Source organism: Gopherus evgoodei, chromosome 1 (assembly GCF_007399415.2).
Source record: "Gopherus evgoodei ecotype Sinaloan lineage chromosome 1, rGopEvg1_v1.p, whole genome shotgun sequence".
NCBI classification, from domain to species: domain Eukaryota; kingdom Metazoa; phylum Chordata; order Testudines; family Testudinidae; genus Gopherus; species Gopherus evgoodei.
In genome coordinates, this window is record NC_044322.1 from 10,726,130 (window position 1) to 10,746,250 (window position 20,121).

Here is a 20,121-nt window from a genome sequence, read left to right on the forward strand (position 1 = left end):
TAAAAGCTAGGTATGATTATTACTGATCATGGGTTCTTACTTTGTAAAGTTCTGCATCTATCCCTGGCGAAGGGAGGCACTGGCAAACCTCCTTACAGGTGGAGGATGATTGTCATCTTCCCTGGAGTGGGTGAGCTTGCTAAAAGTTTGGAACTATTTTGATGGACATTTAGTGGAACTTAGTGGAGTCCCTCTGAATTTCAGAAAGGGGTGGGGAGCATTTTGCAGTCAAGTCCCCACATCTGTGCCCACCCTTCCCAGTTCTGGTTCCAGGTTAGGTCTAAAAAATGGGCAGGGGACTGTTTCCCATAATAGCCTCGAATGCAGCCAAAATCCCAGGAGAACTGCCGATCTCGTGACACCGTCAGGATGGCAGCATCCTCGTCAGCTCCGCTGTGACAAATCCAAACCTGACACCTAGCCCTAACATGGCCTCGCACTGAATCCTACCACATGCTAATTCTGATTGGGACCCACTGCAGGCGCCCCTCCTGCAGTGGATGCGGGGACACCCAGCGCTCAGGGGAAGTCTGGATGGCCTCGCCTCAATGTGCTGAAAGCAGCTGGTACTGTATGTATGCTACTGCTCCCCGTCCTGCTCGCCCCACCTCCCTGAAATCACCTGGAACCTCCTGCAAAAGATCTCCATGCAAGGTTGCAAACCAGAGCATAGCCTTTACATTCCCTGGAGTTTGCCGTCATACGCACTTAGCTCAGAGTTTTTGCCCCTAATTTTTGCTTTCCATGTAATGGTTTTTCCCTTGAACAGGGATGAGTTCATCGGTTCTCTCCACATCTGCACTCTGCATCAGTATCACCCCTTTGGCTTCGGCCATTACTCCTACTGCATGCCAGTGTAAGTGAGATCAAACTCAGGCCCAGAGGCTCCAGTTTCCTGGGCTTGTCAGCGAACGGTTCCTTTTAGCTGGGAGGCCTGGCGCTAGCCCAGGGAGCTGGAGACTCCAGGCTGAGACACAGGATGAAAACTGCTGTCTCCCCATCACCTCCACTCCTATTTCCCAGACACAGATGGTTACCAGCATCTTCGTTCCGGCTAAGAAGGAAACAGCAGACCACTCTCCCAATAGCCTCCTGGCTCGCCCATTAGGGGACTTGTTAATGCACAAGCTGGGAAGTCTGTTCTTCTTACTGCCACCTTAAGTTAACATCGTCTCCGCCATCTGCTCAAAACTGTTCCAGCTAGAGCGTCCAAGTCACTTGGGGGCTGGAGTGTCTGGAGTGCCCCAGCACTGTGAATTCTGATGCTGTCACCTGTCCATTGGCCCCACCACTGAATTGTTCCCACCTTGGCATCAGCGGCATAACTAGGACAGGAAAACTGGATGGGCAACAATGACACAGGGGCAACCTTCCCACACAAGGACTTGCCCTGCTCCACCCACCTGATGCTCCTGCCAGGGAGCAGGGTCAGGGCGTGGGGGCTTGACCCACTCCCTAGCAGGAGTGCCCCAACCCTGCTCCCCTAGCATGGGGTTGCCCATATTGCCAGGGCCCCACAATTGGCCAGGGCCCTGGGCACGGCCCACTGGCCCAGTGGCTAATCTGCCACTGGCTCAGACCCGCCTCCACGAGGCACACCCCTAGCTGGGGCTGGAGATCGGGGCAGCAGCATGTGGCAACGGCAGGAGAGGGACATGGCTGGACACTGAGCCAGGGTCCGGGAATCCCAGCTTGTGGATTTGGGGGGCTCTGGCCCTGATTTGGGTGGGCCTGGATGCAAAGTGTGTGGGCCGCAGCCCCCAGGCCTGCCCATGGCTACGCCCCTGCTTGGTATGAAAATGAAATGCTCCCCCGGTGCCTATTGAAATGCTACCAATAAACCTCTTCTGGTGGTGTTTGCCATCACAAACTCAGAACTGAGGCCTGGTTCATCCCAAGACTTCGTCATTATGTCCAGATTGTTCATCATGCGCCCTGCACGATTTTAAGGTTTTGTGTCCAAATGGGGCAAAATTTGTAGTTTCCCACGTTTTCTGCATGGAAGCAGGGGCTGCTCAGCAGTTCTGTGTGATATTTCGTTGAGGTTTTGGCTAGAGAAGTTCAGATGGGACATATATCCATCTGGATCAAAACCAGGCAGCATTTGGGGGAGCCCCTAGGAAGTGAAATTACATCTTTCAGTCCCCTTCAGCTGTTACCAGCTTTTGATCAAGATTCCTTGTGAGGGGAGAAAACGCTCCCGTAGAACTGAACGTGTGGAACAGCCCTGTGCTGTGTTTGACAACAGCGAACATAATAATTGTGCTTTGCACCTTCCATCCCGAGCTCTCAAAGCGATGAACAAGTGAAATCTCACCAACCCCCCCTGCAATGTAGGTTTTAGTGTCTTCAATTTACAGGCACTGAAACAGGTGCACAGAGATCAAGGACAATATTTTCCAACTTGCATGCCTGACGGTAAGCACCTATATGATCATCCTGAGTTTCAGAGCAACCACGACTCCTGCTGAGTTCAACATTGGCCTACATGACTTGCTGGGTGGTTCAAGGAAGTTTGAGGCGGAGCTGAGGATAGAGCCTAGGTCTAGGGATCCCACTCCCGTGCCTTAAACCCCACAACCATTTGCTGCTATTAATTACAGGGGAATGGTTGCCAGGAGGAGAATCTTGGCCCATGGCTTCAGTTCAGATAAAGACCAAACGCTGCTGCTTATCCAAACTCATGCAGGGCTGGCCACACAGAGAGATTTCTGATGCTCCTCACTTCTGCTTGAGCCAGAAATTGAGTGGGAAGAATCATTCAGCATTTCCTGTCCCAGCTCATGAGAAATCCAAGGGGAGGGAAGTCCATCAAAACCTCTTAACCTCAGGAAAGTTTTGGCCGGAGATTTTCATGACGATTTGGTGGTGGTTGGTGGCTCTTCTTTATGACTTATTATTTTAGTAGGGTAGAATCCTTGGGATCAGGGCCCCATTGGAGAAGACAGTCCTTGCAATGGGGAGTGGGTAGAGAAACAACCTGCAAGCAAACAAATCTGATGAAGGATGGGCCCAGCTTTGTTAGCTACGTGTGTGTGGTTTGGGGTTTGCTTTGTCTTTTTAACTGGGGGCAGAGGTAAGGAGGACGGAAGAAGGACAGTCACCGTGAAAAGCCGCTTGTCCACCCCTATTTAATACACAAACCAGTCGAGGCTCACCCAGTCCTGGAAATGCTGTCAGAGCCCAATCTGGGGGGCATTATTGGGCACACAGACTACGATGCTCCAACCCTCTCCTAGAGCCCCGTGACTGCTGCTAACTTCCACACGTGCTGTCTTCGTTCCTCCCCTCTTGCAGGCTCTCTGGGTGCTACGAGGCCCTAGATGGAGGCAACACAGCGGATGCACTAGTAGATTTTACTGGTGGTGTCTCTGAGCCCATCGACCTGATCGAAGGGAACTATGTTAACGACGAAGCCAAACGAAATCTCCTCTTTGAGCGAGTGCTGAAGGTCCACAACCGGGGAGGGCTCATCAGCTGCTCTATCAAAGTAAGATGTGTGCAGCTGTTGTGGTTTGTCTGGTAGCGGCACTAAGAGGTCCCAGTCAGGGATCAGCTGGGCTCTGTGCACACACACAGTGGAAGGATGGTTCCTGCCCTAAATTGCTGACAATCCAGGTAGATAGTGTGAGCCTGCTCTAGCTCTCTCTGCTGACTGAGTGATGCCTGATCTTCCTCGGGGACATCAGAATCGGGCACCTTGGTGATGCAGACACTAAAGGGAGAATTTTATTTTCGGAGTCCCTATTGCAGTGCGTCTGGGCTGGTTTACAAAAGGCTGGGCTAATTTGCAGTGTGTCTGGTCTGGTTGGCTTTCAACCCACTGTGGACATGATCACTCGTTCACTGCAATGCTAGTGCTTCCTGGGTTCGCCCGTAACAACGGAACCCCTCTCTCGACGTCCCATGCACGCATGTCATCAGGGATCATAGAGCCTGGAGAAGGGACAATCCCTGTATGGGATCTAACCACCCCCTTGCTTTTTTGCAAACGAATGCATGTTCCCTACCGCGTATTCTCCAACCTCGTCCTATTTTAACTGTCTCGGGTGCTGAGGCATCCAGCACTTCCCTCAGGAGACTGTTACGGCCAGACTGCGTCAGCGTTCCCTGATAGTCAGCACGCATCTCCCTTCGCTCACTTTCCCCCTGCAGGACATTCAGCTTTCCCACTCCCCGCCTTCTGGAGCTGCAGACCCGTGACAATTGTAATGGGGCAGCTCTTCTACCTGGGATCCACATGCACCATCCCTCCCCATTTTCCTGGGGTTCCATGGAGGGGCTCTCCCTGGGTTTGGGGACCTGTGCCTGGAAGGGACAGGACTAAGGAAGTAAAATCTCCTCGTCCCCCCTGCCACATGCCGCCTGCTAGGAAAAGTTCTTACAGCCCCAAGCTGTGATACCTTCTGCAAGCACCTCCACACGGGGGGAAAGCCCTTGATGTGGGGGGGTAGGGGTGGGCTGGGAGGCAGCCACAGCTAGGGAGACTCTGATAATGGAGGTCCTGGAGTGAGTTCAGAGGCTTCTTGCCTTCTGGAGACCCCCAGAGCTGTCGGAATCTGTTGGTTCATTTCCAGCTGGGGTGCAGGAGACAGCAAGCCTGTGGGGATGCGAACTCCCAGCTGCTTCTTTGCCAAAATGTAAATTTCTCACTCACACTCCTTTTCCCACCAAAGAATGGCTGCCTGACCAAGTGATAGTCCATCTGATTTTGTTGACACCTGGCTGAGCTGTCAGTTTGCCTTTTGTCTCTGAGGAACTGGTTTGTGCCTGCTTTTCTAAACCTGGAATGTGTCTCAGTAATGTTATACAGTAGAGTCTTATAACTTTCCATACAATGTAAAGGGTGACAGAAATGACTAGGGATATGGAACAGCTTCCATATGAGGAGAGATTGATAAGACTGGGAGTTTTCAGCTTGGAAAAGAGATGACTAAGGGGGGATATGATAGAGGTCTGTGAAATCATGATTAGTGTGGAGAAAGAAAATAAGGAAGTGTTATTTACTCCTTCTCATAACACAAGAACTGGGGGTGACCAAATGAAATTAATAGGCAGCAGGTTTAAAAAAAACCAAAAGGAAGTATTTCTTCATGCAACACACAGTCAACCTGTGGAACTCTTTGCCAGAGGACCTTGTGAAGGCCAGTACTATAACAGGGTTCAAAAAAGAACTTGATAAATGCATAGAGGATAGGTCCATCAATGGTTATTAGGCAGGATGGACAGGGATGGTGTCCCTAGCCTCTGGTTGCCAGAAGCTGGGAATGGGCGACAGGGGATGTATCACTTGATTACCTGTTCTGTTCATTCCCTCTGGGGCACCTGGCATTGCCCACTGTCAGAAGACAGGATACTGGGCAAGATGGACCTTTGGTCTGACCCAGTATGGCCGTTCTTATGTTAATATTGTGACTCATATTTTACCAGGACAATAATAAACGGCATATTATGGGTTTTCAAATGATACCTCACAAGGCTTACTTTGTACAAAATCCATTATAGTTTTGTAAACAGGGTAAACACAGTGATACAGACCGTCACAGGAAGGAGGGATAGCTCAGTGGTTTGAGCATTGGCCTCCTAAACCCAGGGTTGTGAGTTCAATCCTTGATAGGGTGATTTGGGGACTGGTCCTGCTTTGAGCAGGGGGTTGGACTAGATGATCTCTTGAGGTCCCTTCCAACCCGAATGATCTATGTTTCTATGATAACCTTCCTGGAGCGGAAAGCCGTGGCTCTGCTTTGTGTTTCTCTGGCCAGGCCACCACAGCAGCTGACATGGAAGCCCGCCTGGACTGTGGCCTTGTCAAAGGACATGCCTATGCTGTGACAGATGTGCGGAAAGTCCGCCTGGGCCACGGCCTGCTGGCCTTCTTCAAGTCAGAGAAGCTGGATATGATCCGGCTGCGGAACCCCTGGGGGGAGAGGGAGTGGAACGGCCCATGGAGCGACACGTGAGTAAAGCTAGGCGAGGGGGTTGCCAGCTACCCACCCACCAGCGTTCCTCAGCTGAGATCCTGTGTGTTTGTGGGGCCTGTGGTGTGATGAGGGGTATTATGGGCAGATGGGATGGACTGTCTCCCAGGGGTGCTGGAGCTGGTGAAACTCAGGGCCCTTCGCTATTTGAAAATGTTTCTGATTCCACATGATGTCTCAGCCAAGCAGTGGGCAGTTTGGCTTCTCCAACATCCATGTACACAGGTCTTTTCCTGAGGAGGCCGGGCGCTGGCTCAGGGGCTGTTTGTGATGGGATTGCGCAGCGCTGAACGCTCTCCCTGGGGCCTAGCAGACTTTATATGGTTCATCAAGGGTTTAGTGGGTGTTATGGGCCAGATCCTCAGCCTGTTTACACCCAGTGCAGCTGAAGGAGAGAGCAGAGGGTGGCTTGAAGTCATCTTTTGGCTCCCCCAATCCAGGACCAGGCAAGGTGGCCCCCAGTAGGACTCATCCTGCGGCACCCCTAAGAACCTTAGAGCTGGCGAGAATTGTAGGAGAATTGTATGCTCTGCCCTGGCACACCCCACCCTGATGCCCCCTCCATGCAGGTAGGGGGAGCAAATGATGTAGAGACAGCATAGATCTATTTCCCTCTCCCCACCCCCACCGTGTCATAGGGAAACCTCAGCTGCTGCTTTCCAGGCAGCTTTCCAGCTGCTTTGTGCTGCTGAGGCTGGCGCTGGAGCCACGGATCTGGCCCTGCTGGGGTAGCCAAGCAGCTCTGCTGTGCTGCTCGTGAAATCTGTTAACCCCACGGGTGGAGCTTGAGGTGGTTGCTCTAAGTGCATCAGCCAGGCTGCACAAGTTCAAGTTTGCAATCTCCTCTGGCACAGCTGGTGGGGTTTGCAAACTCTGTGGGCCAGATCCTCAGTCTGGCCAAGGTGTGTTCTGCTCCGGACACAGGGAGGGGAGGGAAATGTTAGATCAAAGCCACTTACTCACTCCCCTGATCCTTGGGTGTTGAACTAGCCCCCAGTGTAATCTAGAGCAGCCCAGGGGCTACATGAGCTGTATGCCATCCAGCTGTCTATCCCCTTTGCTCCACCAGAGGGCTCAAATGTGGCTAAAGTAATGCACAGACCTCGTGCTGGCCCCCACTCAGGGCAGATTCCCCCAGGCTGAATAAACAGCTGAACCCCAGGATGTCTCCCCTTTTCCGCTCAGTAACGATTCCCTTCTGTTCCCCTCGGCAGCTCTGAGGAGTGGCAGAAGGTGAGCAAGGGTGAGCGAGAGAAGCTGGGGATGACAGTGGATGACAACGGAGAGTTTTGGTGAGTCCCTGCTGGGTTCTGTACGATGTCAAGGGGCAGCTGTGTGGATTGATTACTCCCACCCCACCATTTCCCATTGAACTGGCACAGGAGCACAGGACTCGCGGCATGTAGCGAGGGAGGTCTGAAAATAATCCGTGCCAGACAAGCTTCAGTGAAGGCTCCAGTTCACAGCCTCAGGGGAACACATCAGACCATGTGGAATTAGCGCTGGGTGGCTGGAACCCTAGGCGAGTATGGCTCTTTGTCGCCCCGTAGTGGCTGGTCCGCATTTGGGGTTTTTCTCTTGTAGTCCTTCACTCAAGCCATAGAAGCCCATGCTTTTAAACAGGGCAGTCAATTAAATTCAGTTAACTCACGCGATTGACTCAAAAAAATTAATCATGATTAATTGCAGTTTTAATCACGCTGTTAAGTAACAGAATACCAGTTGAAATGTAATCAGTATTTTTGGATGTTTTTCTACATTTTCAAATCTATTGATTTCAATTACAGCACAGGTATCAGAGGGGTAGCCATGTTAGTCTGGATCTGTAAAAGCAGCAAAGAATCCTGTGGCACCTTATAGACTAACAGACGTTTTGGAGCATGAGCTTTCGTGGGTGAATACCCACTTCGTCGGATGCTCATGCTCCAAAACGTCTGTTAGTCTATAAGGTGCCACAGGACTCTTTGCTGCAATTACAACACAATATGCAAAGTGTGCAGTGCTCACTGTATCATTTTTACAGTGCAAATATTTTTAATAAAAATAATAACATAAACAAAAGAAATAGTATTTTTCAGTTCACCTCACACAAGTACTTTAGTGCAATCTCTGTATCATGAAAGTGTAACTTAAAAATGTAGATTTTTTTTCTTGGTTTCATAGCTGCACACAGAAACAAAACAATGTAAAACTTTAGAGCCTACAAGTCCACTCAGTCCTACTTCTTATTTAGCCAATCGCTAAGACTAAAAAGTTTGTTTATATTTACCGGAGATAATGCTGCTGGCTTTTTATTTACAATGTCACCAGAAAGTGAGAATTGCCATTTGCATGGCACTGTTGTAGCTGACATGGCGGGCTTTAGGCCGATTTCCCCAGAATTGGTCCCCACACCTAAGAAGGCCCCGCGCTGGCGCCTTTTTAATTTTTACTCACCCGAAGACCCGGAGCGAGTGAAGGACCTGCTGCCGAAGTGCCTGCTGGCATCACAAGATATTTATGTGCCAGATGTGCTAAAGATTCATATGCCTCTTCATGCTTCAGCCGTCATTCCAGAGGATATGCTTCCATGTTGATGATGCTCATTAAAAAAAGCAATGCATTAATTAAATTTTTGATAGAGCTCCTTGGGGGAGAATTGTATATCTCCTGCTCTGTTTTACCCTCATTCTGCCATTTATTTCATGTTATAGCAGTTTCGAATGAAGACCCAGCACATGTTGTTCGTTTGAAGAACACTTCCACTGTAGATCTAACAAAATGCAAAGAAGGTACCAATGTGAGATTTCTAAAGATAGCTACAGCACTCAATGCAAGGTTTAAGAATCTGAAGTGCCTTCCAAAATCTGAGAGGGACGAGGTCAGAAGTCTTAAAAGAGCACCACTCCGATGCAGAAACTACAGAACCCGAACCACCAAAAAGGAAAATCAACCTTCTGCTGGTGGCATCTGACTCAGATGATGAAAATGAACATGCGTCGGTCTACACTGCTTTGGATCATTATTGAGCAAAACCTGTCATCAGCATGGACACGTCCTCTGGCATGGTGGTTGAAGCATGAAGGGGCATAGGAATCTTTAGTGCATCTGGCATGTAAATATCTTGCATCGCCGGCTACAACAGTGCCATGCAAACACCTATTTTCACTTTCAGGTGACATTGTAAACAAGAAGCAGGCAGCATTATCTCCTGCAAATTGTAACCAATCTTGTTTGTCTGAGCGATTGGCTGAACAAGAAGTAGAACAAGGTGGACTTGCAGGCTCTAAAGCTTTACATTGTTTTATTTTTTAATGCAATTCTTTTTTGTACATAATTCTGTATTTGTAAGTTCAGCTTTCATAATAAAGAGATTGCACTCCAGTACTTGTATGAGGTGAATTGGAAAAATACTATTTCTTTTGTTTTTAAGTGCAGATATTTGTAATCAAACATAAATATAAATATAAAGTGAGCACTGCACACTTTATATTCTGTGTTGTAATTTAAATCAATCTATTTGAAAATGTAGAAAACATCCAAAAACATTGAAATAAATGGTATTCTATTATTGTTTAACAGTGCGATTAATTTTTTTAATCATTTGACAGCCCTACTTTTAAGTAGCGATTTTCAAAGGAGTCTTTCAATGGGATTTGGGTGCCGAACTCCCTTAAGCATCTTTGGAAATCCAGCCTTTGCTCTGTAAGTGCTGGGTTCAAATCCTTCTGGTGTTCCACCTAGAACAGACACAGGTAGTAGATAAATCTCCCGCGTATGCATGGGAAGACAGGACTAGAACCCTGCTCCTTCAGCTCCAAAAATCACAAGTCTCTGCCGCTTGAGCTAAAAGATTGTTCTCATTGCTTTCTCTGAGAGCATGTCCCGTAGCCACGCTGCAGCGCGCCAGCAGGCAGGATCACACACCCAGTACATAACAGCTGATCACAGGCTGCTTTCAGTGTATTGGCCGCACAAGGTGAGCTGTAGGCACACGAGGCTCAGCGCTGCCAATGACCCCTTTCCTGTCGTAGGATGACATTTGAAGACTTCTGCAAATATTTCACCGACATCATCAAGTGCCGTCTCATAAACACCTCCTACCTGAGCATCCACAAGACTTGGGAGGAGGCAGTGATGCGCGGGGTGTGGACAAGACACGACGAGCCCCTCAAGAACCGCTCCGGAGGCTGTATCAACCACAAAGCCACCTTCCTGCAGAACCCCCAGGTGAGATGGCAGAGAGGTGTGGAGAAGGGGACCTGCCAGAAATGACCTGAGGCCTGGCAGGGTAACAGGAGCCTACTTGAGCCATTGGAGGTCAAAGTCTGGAGTGGCTTTCAGATTCCTAAACAGAGCAGCAGCCATGATGCTGTCCTGGGGTTAACCACCTGTAATGAGCACTTCTGTGCTTTTTGTCTCTGGCGCTGAGAGCTTTGCAGTGAGCTAGCCAGTGCATCAAAACCAAAGGAAACACGTCTGTGCGCAGCAAAGCCACTGCCTTTTGGAAACAAGAGGAAGCGTGGTCCAGTGGTTAGAGCACTAACCTAAGACTAGACTTGGTTTCAAGTCCCTGCTCCGCCCGACTCTTTTATACCTCAGTTCCCCATCTGTACAATGGGGATAATAGCACAGGGGTGCTGCGAGGATAAATACATTACAAATTGTGAGGGGCTCAGATCCAAGAGTGATAGGATGGACAGATGAGAGAAATCCTGTACAACCCATGCTTGGGTCTGCCCAGACAGAGCCAGGTCAGACTGGGTGCTGAACTTCCCACACGAGTGCAAATCCCCTACACATCAGGCTTAGTCTACTCAACACATAGTCACTTGCTGGATTTGGGCCCAGGTTATATCCAGAGGTGAGAAAGCTCCTGCACCCCTCTTGGCACAGTTAACCCCTTCTCTCCCGGCTCCCCCTCGCCATTAGCACGCCTTGCAGAATGGAAGGTCTATCACCTTTCCTCTCTCGGCTGTGTCATTACTTCTAGTACGTGTTTGACGTGAAAAAGGCAGAAGACGAAGTGCTAATCAGCATCCAGCAGAAACCAAAGAGGACCAGCCGCAAAGAAGGCAAAGGAGAGAACTTGGCCATCGGGTTTGAGATCCACAAGGTAAGCTAGAGTATGTGCATTGTTAGCCTGAGTGCTTGCTGCCTGGGTGCATAGGAGGGGGCAGATGGCTGAGGAAGCTTCCCAAGCAAATCCAAGCAGGACCCTGGTGGAACGCTGCTGTTGGTAGCGCTCCCCAATGCGTAAGCAGCGGGTAGATGGAATGTCAAGCTGCCCCATGACTATAGGGGGCATGGTCAGCTGAGTCGAAGGTGTTACTAGGCCCCTCCCCTCTCTGCAGCTGGTAGCACACGGGGAGGGTAGGATTGCAGCCCACACACGGTGTCACTGCCCTCTAGTGTCGGGCTCTCAGACACAGATCGCTGATGTCAGGAACTCACACACATGGGAAGACAATGCATTGCCCGGACAGGGTCTGTGGTCACCAGATCTTGGGCCTGAGGTCGGAGGGACCAAAGACCTGTAGTAGAAAAAGCACTGTGGGGAGACATGGTGGAGGAGGGAGGAGGTGCCTACCTTGTAAGCCTGGCCTAGGTCATGCGGCAGTGAGTGGGAAATGACTGGGTGCCACTGGCTTAGTCATACCTGCCAGAGGGTGTTAGTATCAGAAAGATTGGGAAATTGGGCGAGCTTTCAGAGAGGTAGGGCAGTAAATACACATGCACCCAGCAAAGCAGAAGGGATAGGAATGGCTGATCTGTTACCCCGAGCACTGAACCTCCCTTTAACCTACCTGGTGTGGTGCACCATCTGTCATTAGTAGATAGACCACATAGAGCGGTTTCTGAATCTGCTCCTGCCTCCCCTGGAGCTGATGCTTTAGCTCAAGCTGCAGAGGCTTCTGCTTCTAGACCCAGACACCGTGGGTTCAGTCCCTGCAGGTGGATCCACGCAAGGGGCTGTCATTCCATGGGTGTTGAAAGGAGGGGCTGAGTATCCTGTTGTGACCTATGCCCAGGTTGAACTGAACCGGAATTACAGGATGCACACCCTGCAGCAGCAAGTGGCCACCTCCATCTACATTAACTCCCGGAGCATCTTCCTGAGGACAGACCTGAAGGAAGGCCGCTACGTCATCATTCCAACTACCTTCGACCCGGGTCACGTGGGAGAGTTCCTTCTCCGGGTTTTCACAGATGTGCCTGCTGATTGCCGGTAAGGAGCCCATCTTCTTATCCTCAGCATCACGCGCCGAACTGGAACAGCGTAAACTCCCTGGACTGGATCCCAACCCCTGCCCTGACCCGAAGGAAGCTGTCAGCAAGGGCCTGCTGTAGGAGTGTTCTGGTACAATGTGACTTTGCAGGTGAATTTGCAGATCACAAACTGCTTCAGAACCTGACAGATGTTCATGATCGCTGGACAACCTAGTGGATTAATGACCCAACGTGCAAACTAAGGTGTTTCTTAGTAAAACAAATGAGGAAGGGAAGGATGGCCCAGTGGTTGTTAGGGCACTAAGCTGGGGACTTCGGAGTTCCTAGGATTCCAACTTCAGTTCCCTGCTCTGCCACAGACTTCCTATGCGACCTTGAGCCAGTCTCTCTGTGCCTCAGTATCCCATCTCTAAAATGGGGATAAGAGTACCTCACTGAGAGGATAATGCGTTAAAGATGAGGAGGTGCTCACAGGCTCGGGTGATGGGCACCATGTCAGTACAATAGCTAGCTAGACAGAAGGAGTTTGCTCCTTATATGAGGAATAAATCCATGCTCCACAATTAACATGTACCCTGCCCTAGAATTTGCACTTTCTTTTGCCCCTTTTTTATTCTCTGCAAGAAAGAAGGAAAATGGCCAGGAAGGTAGGTAGGGAGGTGCAAATTCCGCCAGACTCATTGCAGGCTGTGTGGGATTGGGGGATTCCTGGGGGTATTTTCTTTTCTCTTGCCCTATTTCCCAACTGCTAAGTTACAAGCAGCGTGGTTTAACATGGGGTGGAAACCAAGTGACCTCACTCGGCCTTCCCCATCCTCTGCCCTTCCAGTCACCAAACCCACATGGAGTTTGCATTGGGTTTCCTTTCAGTGGGGACCCAATTGGCCAACCAGCCATGCGCACCTCACTCTCTCCTCCATTGGCGTCCGGAGCAATATCCAGATCTGCCTCAGAATATCCCGCAACAGGGCTCTGCTCAGAGGCGCCGACTTTCTACTGTGCCGGGAAATGCTCAGGCCCCGCTTTGCCCCAGGTTCTGTCCCCACTCCACCCCTTCCCCCAAGGCCCCAGCCCCACTCTGCCTCTTCTTGCGCTGTTCCTCCTCCTCCCCCGAGTACACCCCGCCCTTGCTTCTCCCAAGGAACAGCTGATCACAGGAGGTGCTGGGAGAGAGGGGAAGGTGTGGGAGGTGCCCGGGGGGGGGAGGAGCTGATCGGGGGAGAAGCACCCACCATTTTTTCCCTGTGGATGCTCCAGCCCCGGAGCACCCACGGAATTGGTGCCAACGGCTCTGCTGTCAGAAAGAGGCATGAGCTCTGGGAGCCCAGGCGTGTCTGACATGACGTCTCCCTTGCTGTTGATCCCACATGCAGAGAGCTGACCTTGGATGAGCCTCCCCGCACCTGCTGGAGTGGAATGTGTGGCTATCCACAAGTGGTGTCCCAAGTCCATGTTCTGGCAGCAGCTGGGCTGAAGAACCAGGATTCCCAAGGAGGTACGGGCCTTTTTTATCGCTTGTTCTGCACTCGCTGAGGGACAAGAAGCCAGTGTTGAGCTTTGGTTTTGTTACAAGGCGAGTAGGACCAAGTCCTTTGTTTTCAGATCATGTTCCAGGGCCCCCAGCACACACTGATGATCCAACAGGTGCTAAGGCAGGGTACCGTGGGGATGGGCTCCTTCGAAATACAAGAGATGGATCAGATGTGGTTCATTTCACAGAGCCCCATTTGGAAGACAGGACTGAGAGGGACCTTCTGGGTCAACGAGCCCAGTCCCCTGTGTCAAAGTTAGACTCAGGACTCACAGTTTGTCAGACCACTCTGTTTTATTAGCACAGCGCTCTGCTAATATAACACCCAGATAACGTGAGCACCATGCAAGACACAAACTATCTTATTTATACAGATAAAAGGGCGAGCACTTAACAAGATAACAAAGGAAGCAGAATCTGATAAGTTTACCTGGGCTAGGCATGCATATCTTATTTCCTTACTAACTATTACCGATCTTCTGTTAATGTTTCGCCATTAGCACCCTTGTTTATGCCTAATGTTTCTTTTCCTGGCACCTGTATTTCAACATTTTTTATTTCTGCTTAAAGGTACATACAACATTTCTTTAATCCATTCTTATTTTTACAATATAATTCATTCTCCTTTCATACCTGCCATTGCAGGCAATCCCCCATCATTCATTATACTCCTGCAGGATCAGTTCTCCACAGCCTGGCATCTTACATGGTCGTGTACCCCAGTACAGCGTGGGTGTATGACTACCCAAGGTGCCAGGCAATGAAGAATCAGACCCATGACCTCTCCTGGAGACATGGGTCAGGGAGCCAGAGGTTTCCAATGTTACAGTGAAGTCACTGTTAGAAGATCAGCAGAAGAGGAGCATCTTGTGAGACCCAAGGGCTCTGTAAAGATCAAAAGGCCCTTATGGGTGTTAAGGCTTTCACAGGCGGTAGCCATTTTGAGATTCTGGGACACTAACAGAACGGCTCTGCATAGATTTAGAGTCACCGCGTCACCCTGCACGATCACAGAAAGGACATTGCACAAGGCCGGAGGCATACAAGAGATAACAGGCAGCACATTTCACAGTGCATAATCACACTCACAATCACGATCTGCAAGCCGTTACGGAGGCCGATGGTTTAGCGAGATCGAAACGGGGTCAGACACTTTCCGTCACTGAGCATGGCCTTTGCAGTTCCAGAAGGGAAGCTACACGGGCTCAAACCATGCTAGGGCTAGGAAGTGGTTACCGTGTTACAGAGCATGTATCTCTGCATAGCTGGCAGGTGCCAGGGGACTCTGGGAGGTTCATGTGTCTTTAAAGCATCGAGTCTAGGCCCTTGCAGGGTACTTAATTGCTTGCATCCCACTTCTATCCTTTGGGGACCTGCAGTGGATTCTCCAGAGGTGTGCACCTTCTGTTGTCACTTTGCCATTTGCAGGGCCTCTCATCAGGCAGACTGCAGCACAGCGCCCCCTAGAGTCGTAATGGTGAGTCCTGGCTCGTTTCTTGGCTGCAAAAGAGAGCGACTTGGCAAGGGGCCTCCACCCCGCCACTCAGTTTCATCACCTACCTCTGGATCAAGAAACCCTAGGATAATAGTGGTGGGGGTAGAGGGGTGACTTTTGCTGGTCCTGCTTTCAAAAGAAACTTGGTAGCTACCATGGACATTAATGACTTTTCCTGATTGGAACTCGTCCTTTCACAACCCTTCTCACCATCTCTCTTGACCAGACTGGTAACGAGTTCCCAGGCAATCTGCATCAAGGGCATCCCTTGCCAGGCCTTGAGAAGGGTCCTTCTGGCAAAGCAGCTGTTTCAAGACTAACATTGCTCCTTCCTTAGGCTGTGCTGCGTATGCCGCAAACAGAGCCCTTCTGTGCTCTCCAGCAGGGGCGTAGGGGGGTTTATCCCTGGCAGGTTTCTTCTCAGGGGAAAGACAATGACTTACTGGCTCCCTGCTCATAGAACCCATCGGTCTGAATTGTCACTCACCTACCCTGGTGTAACCCAGGGGCAGCTCCACTCAACTGGCAGGAGTCAGTGGGCTGGTGACTAGGGGGCTGGTCTGGTCTGGTCTGGTCTGAGATACTGGAGAGCTGGGTTCTCATCCCAGCTCTGCTGCTGACTGCTCCTGAGACAGTTGCTTCATCTCTGGGCTATGCTTCCCCTCCCAGGCTTTTTCAGGCACTCAGCTACTATGGTGATGAGCATGGTTTAGGAACCTTTAGAAATCAAGGGAATAAAGTCAGTGATGTGAATGGAGAATCCAGCCTGACATCTGGATCATAGGGTGTAGGGCTCTTCTGTCCTCATCCTCCCTGTGCTCTGGTTTTCACGGATAACCAGTGTCCTGGGATCACGTACCCTGCTGCTGTTCTAAAGATGTGCTCTTTTTGAGAAGGAAATCAGTCGACAGAGCCTCTTCTACACCCTCCGAGATCTTGGCTCTGAAGAACCAGGTCCCGGGTACAGTGTGACGAGGAGGAGGCTGCAAGGTGGTGCCTTTTACACCAAGATGCCAGATGCAGCCTCTGGAATGGCATTTCCCTGCCGTATTCCAGCTGTTCTGATTCCCCAACTTCAAGCTGCAAAGCATGCTGCCCTCTGACTACGTGTGAGATCACTGAGATCAAGGCAGAGCAATATCAGCAGCTGGATGTCCTCCACTGCCAGCAATTCGTTTGCGTTGGTGGTTCTCAGGGCAATTGTGTCTCTTCTGTCTCCCAACCCCATCCCAGACATTTGAGGGCAGCGATTTATGGGTGAAATTTGGCTCTGGCTGGTGGAAAATGAGGCTTTTGTGGGTCTTTCCAAAGAAGCGTTTGGAAAACATGGCTGCAAAATCCTGCAGCTGTTTCTAATCCTGGAAGCAAGGAGCCCCGGGAAGTGGAAAGTTATGGAGTAGGGGGGCGGTAAATCACTGCCAAGTTTCCTCTGGGAACAAGAGATGAGGAAGTTCAGTCTCTGGCCTTGGGAAGAGGATTGGTTCGTTCCTCAGCATTCCCAGTGTGCACTTGGATGGAACATTGACACCTGCCTGTGTTTCCTTGGCAGTTACCGAGGTCTCTTGTGAGAGCATTAACCTTGCAGCCTGGCTGCTCTGTCCCTCAAACAATGATTCATTCCCCACTGCAAACACGGGGACATGGGCCTGCTTCCTAACGGGGAAATGTTGGTTAATGCGGGATCCTTCTTCTCTGGCCCTGCAGCTCACACACTCACCCGGGCCCTGACTAGAGTGCTTCACCCTGTGTCTGGCCTGCCCGCGGCCCCCAGGGCACCTCCTTCCAGTCCAGCCAGTGCACAGCTGCTACAATGATCTACCTTGCCCAGCAGGCTGACTTTGTAACACGCCCATCCTTGAGCCTCCCTCTGGTCCCCCTGCCACCCATCATGTCTAGCTTAAACTCTTCTCCTCACCCTCATGACCCCACAGAATCCTGCTCCCTCCTCCATCCCTGCTCATCCCACCTCCCACTCCAATCTGCAGCCTCGTCTCTGTGTCGCCCCCTAGTGTACAGACTGCCCGTCCCAAGTAGAGTGACCAGATAGCAAGTGTGAAAAACTGGGACAGGCAGTGGGAGGTAGGTAATAGGCACCTATATGAGAAAAAGCCCCGAATATCGGCACTGTCCCTATAAAATCGGGACATCTGGTCACCCTTGTCACAAGCCACCACCCTCTCTGCACTCAAGTCCCTCCCTAAGACGCACATTGCCCCCAAGAAATAATCCAACTATTCTGTAACCCTCATTTCTTCTTCGAGGGCTTGCTCATGTCAATTCCAAGTAGGCATTCACAGTCATCAGAAGATTTCCCCCTAGCGATACCCATTGGGTCGGCACAGTCGTCGGAAAGTTTTCCTCTAGTGGTACCCATCGGCTCGGCATGGTCTTCGGAAGGTTTTCCCCCTAGCAGTACCCATTGGGTCAGCACGGTTGTTGGAAGGTTTTCCCCCTAGGTGGTACCCATCGGCTCAGCCCAGTCATTGGAAGGTTTTCCCCCTAGCGGCGCCCATGAGCTTGACACGGTCGTTGGAAGGTTTTCCCCCTAGCGATGCCCATCGGCTCGGCGCAGTCATTGGAAGGTTTGCCCCCTAGTGGTACCCATCGGCTCGGCGCGGTCTTTGGAAGGTTTTCCCCCAGCGGTACCCATCGGCTCGGCTTGGTCATTGGAAGGTTTTCCCCCTAGTGGTACCCATTGGTTTGGCGCGGTCGTCGGAAGGTTTTTCCCCTAGCGGTACCCATTGGTTTGGCGCGGTCGTCGGAAGGTTTTCCCCCTAGCGGTACCCATCGGGTCGGCACTGTCATCGGAAGGTTTCCCCCTAGCGGTACCCATCAGGTCAGCTGTGGAGCCCCCTGAGTAACACCTTCCCAGCGGTGTATATAGGTCCCTGCAGATCCACCGCCTCTTCAGTTCCTTCTTACCGTCAGTGATGGTCATTGGAGCAGCTCTTCTCTTGCGATGGCAAGCGACCCCTAGTGGACTCTTTCTTGTTATACCTGTAAATAGTTGAAAACTTAATATTAGTTCAAGTAGTTCCTAATTAGTTTAGATAAGCTTCAGTTGGAGGTTCCCCCCACCACATTCTCCTCCTAGGGACCAGAGCATGCCTTGGTCTCAGGAGTTCAAACTGTGCGGGTCCTGCCTGAAGCCTATACCAAAGGGAGACCCATATGACTCCTGCTTCACATGTTTGAGGGAAGCCTATCAGACTGAGAAGTGCAAAATCTGTAGTGACTTCTTCCCAAGGACTGAAAAGGAAAGGGAATTTAGGCTGAAATGACTCCTTATGGAGTCAGCCCTTCGTCCCCAGTCAGCACAGTTGCATCCAACCCCAAGCCCAACACTTTGGTGTGGAGCGCCCAGGCCTCCATAAGAGAGGCTGCGGTGCCAAGAAAGGACTCGGGCTCCAGGGACCCTAGGCACGGCCACTCCCCGGCACTGCAGACTTCCTCCTGTATGAGTGCCCAGCACCGCTCCCATTTGCCAGTGCCACACAAAAGAAAGAAGGCCGACAGAAGTCTCTCTCCCACTAAAGCAGTGGAGCGAGGAGGCACCGGCAGGGTGTGTCCCATGCCAGGACATCCTTCTACGGCTCCCACTCAGCCAGCACCGTCAACTCCAGCCTCACAGGGAGGTCTGTCGAGTCCGGTTCTAGTGGACTCCCTAGTGTTGGAGCGTTGGAACTTGGACCTTCCCACCATGCCAGACACCTTTGAGACGGCGAGGGACCTCATAGCAATGATGGTGCAGTTCCCCATATGGGTGCGAACACTGGCACTGTCACAGTTACCGCAAAGAGGCACAGTGCCTTCTAGGGGCAAGCCAGCAATGATGCGGCACCGCTCACCTTCACCTCGGCACAGCTCCCCAGCACCATCTCACTCCGCACCACCTTGGTTGCCGGGGTCGGAGTTCTCATCGGACTTGGAGGCAGAATCATACACCTCTAGGCGAAACTGGCCACTCCAAATAAGGTGGACAGCCACTACCCATGATGTCATGGCCACCTCAGTGGCAAGTTCTGGCTCAATGGCCGTCCTGGACCCCATGGGCCCACCACCAACCCAAAGGGCCGGGGTCCAGATCCTTGTTGGTGGTTTCAGAGGCGCGAGCCCCTCCATCATCAACAGCTGTAGCCTGGGAACCTCTACGAGGATAAGAAATGGGCAACCAGGCCGACACTCCAAGCCTCCAAGCCAGACTTTTGAAGGTGCGCCGGGGGCGACACACCAGTTCAGATTCCAGAGCCTTCCCCTCCCTTTTGTGAATCATCTATCCCATTTCTACCATGCCTGGGCACAAATCAACTCAGACCAATGGGTCTTGAGAAAAGGAGATATTCTCTCCAATTCTGTTCCCTCCTGCTTTCCCACCCTCCTTCTCCGTCCTTCTTCAAGGACCCATCTCATGAGCAACTTCTCATGCAGGAGGTGCAAATGCTCCTACAACTTGGAACGGTAGAGGAAGTTCCTCTAGAATTCAGGAGCAGGGGACTCTATTCCCAATATTTCCTAATCCCGAAAGCCAAGGGTGGGCTCAGACCTATTTTAGACCTGCGAAACCTGAACAAATTCATGAAAAAGAAAGTTCTGCATGGTCTCCCCGGCTTCCATTATCCCCTCCCTGGATCTGGGGGACTGGAACGCTGCCCTCAACTTTAAGGATGAGTACTTTCACGTGTCCATGATCCCATCCCACAGACAGTTTCTCTGCCTTTTGGTCAACAACACCCACTATCAGTTCACAGTCCTCCCTTTCAGCCTCTCGGCGGCCCCTTGGCTGTGCACCAAGTCCATGTCGGTCGTGGCAGCCTTCCTGTGGAAATGGCAGGCACAAGTATTCCTGTACCTCAGTGACTGGCTAATCAAAGGCTGCTCCAGGGCCCAGGTGGAGGTCCTTGTGAGCC

The 20,121-nt window shown here is 51.1% G+C and overlaps 1 protein-coding gene across 6 annotated transcripts in view; it reads left to right on the top strand.

Moving 5' to 3' along the window:
* The window catches only part of CAPN5 (calpain 5), a 133,205-nt gene that overhangs the window by 108,369 nt on the left and 4,715 nt on the right, over positions 1-20,121 (top strand). For all 6 annotated transcript variants that reach the window (XM_030557855.1, XM_030557847.1, XM_030557862.1 and 3 more), the window contains 7 exons: positions 3,298-3,490; positions 5,763-5,956; positions 7,193-7,270; positions 9,992-10,187; positions 10,951-11,073; positions 11,990-12,186; positions 13,562-13,683. In XM_030557855.1, the coding sequence (XP_030413715.1) occupies positions 3,298-3,490; positions 5,763-5,956; positions 7,193-7,270; positions 9,992-10,187; positions 10,951-11,073; positions 11,990-12,186; positions 13,562-13,683 (1,103 nt within the window). The remainder of the gene's footprint in view (positions 1-3,297; positions 3,491-5,762; positions 5,957-7,192; positions 7,271-9,991; positions 10,188-10,950; positions 11,074-11,989; positions 12,187-13,561; positions 13,684-20,121) is intronic.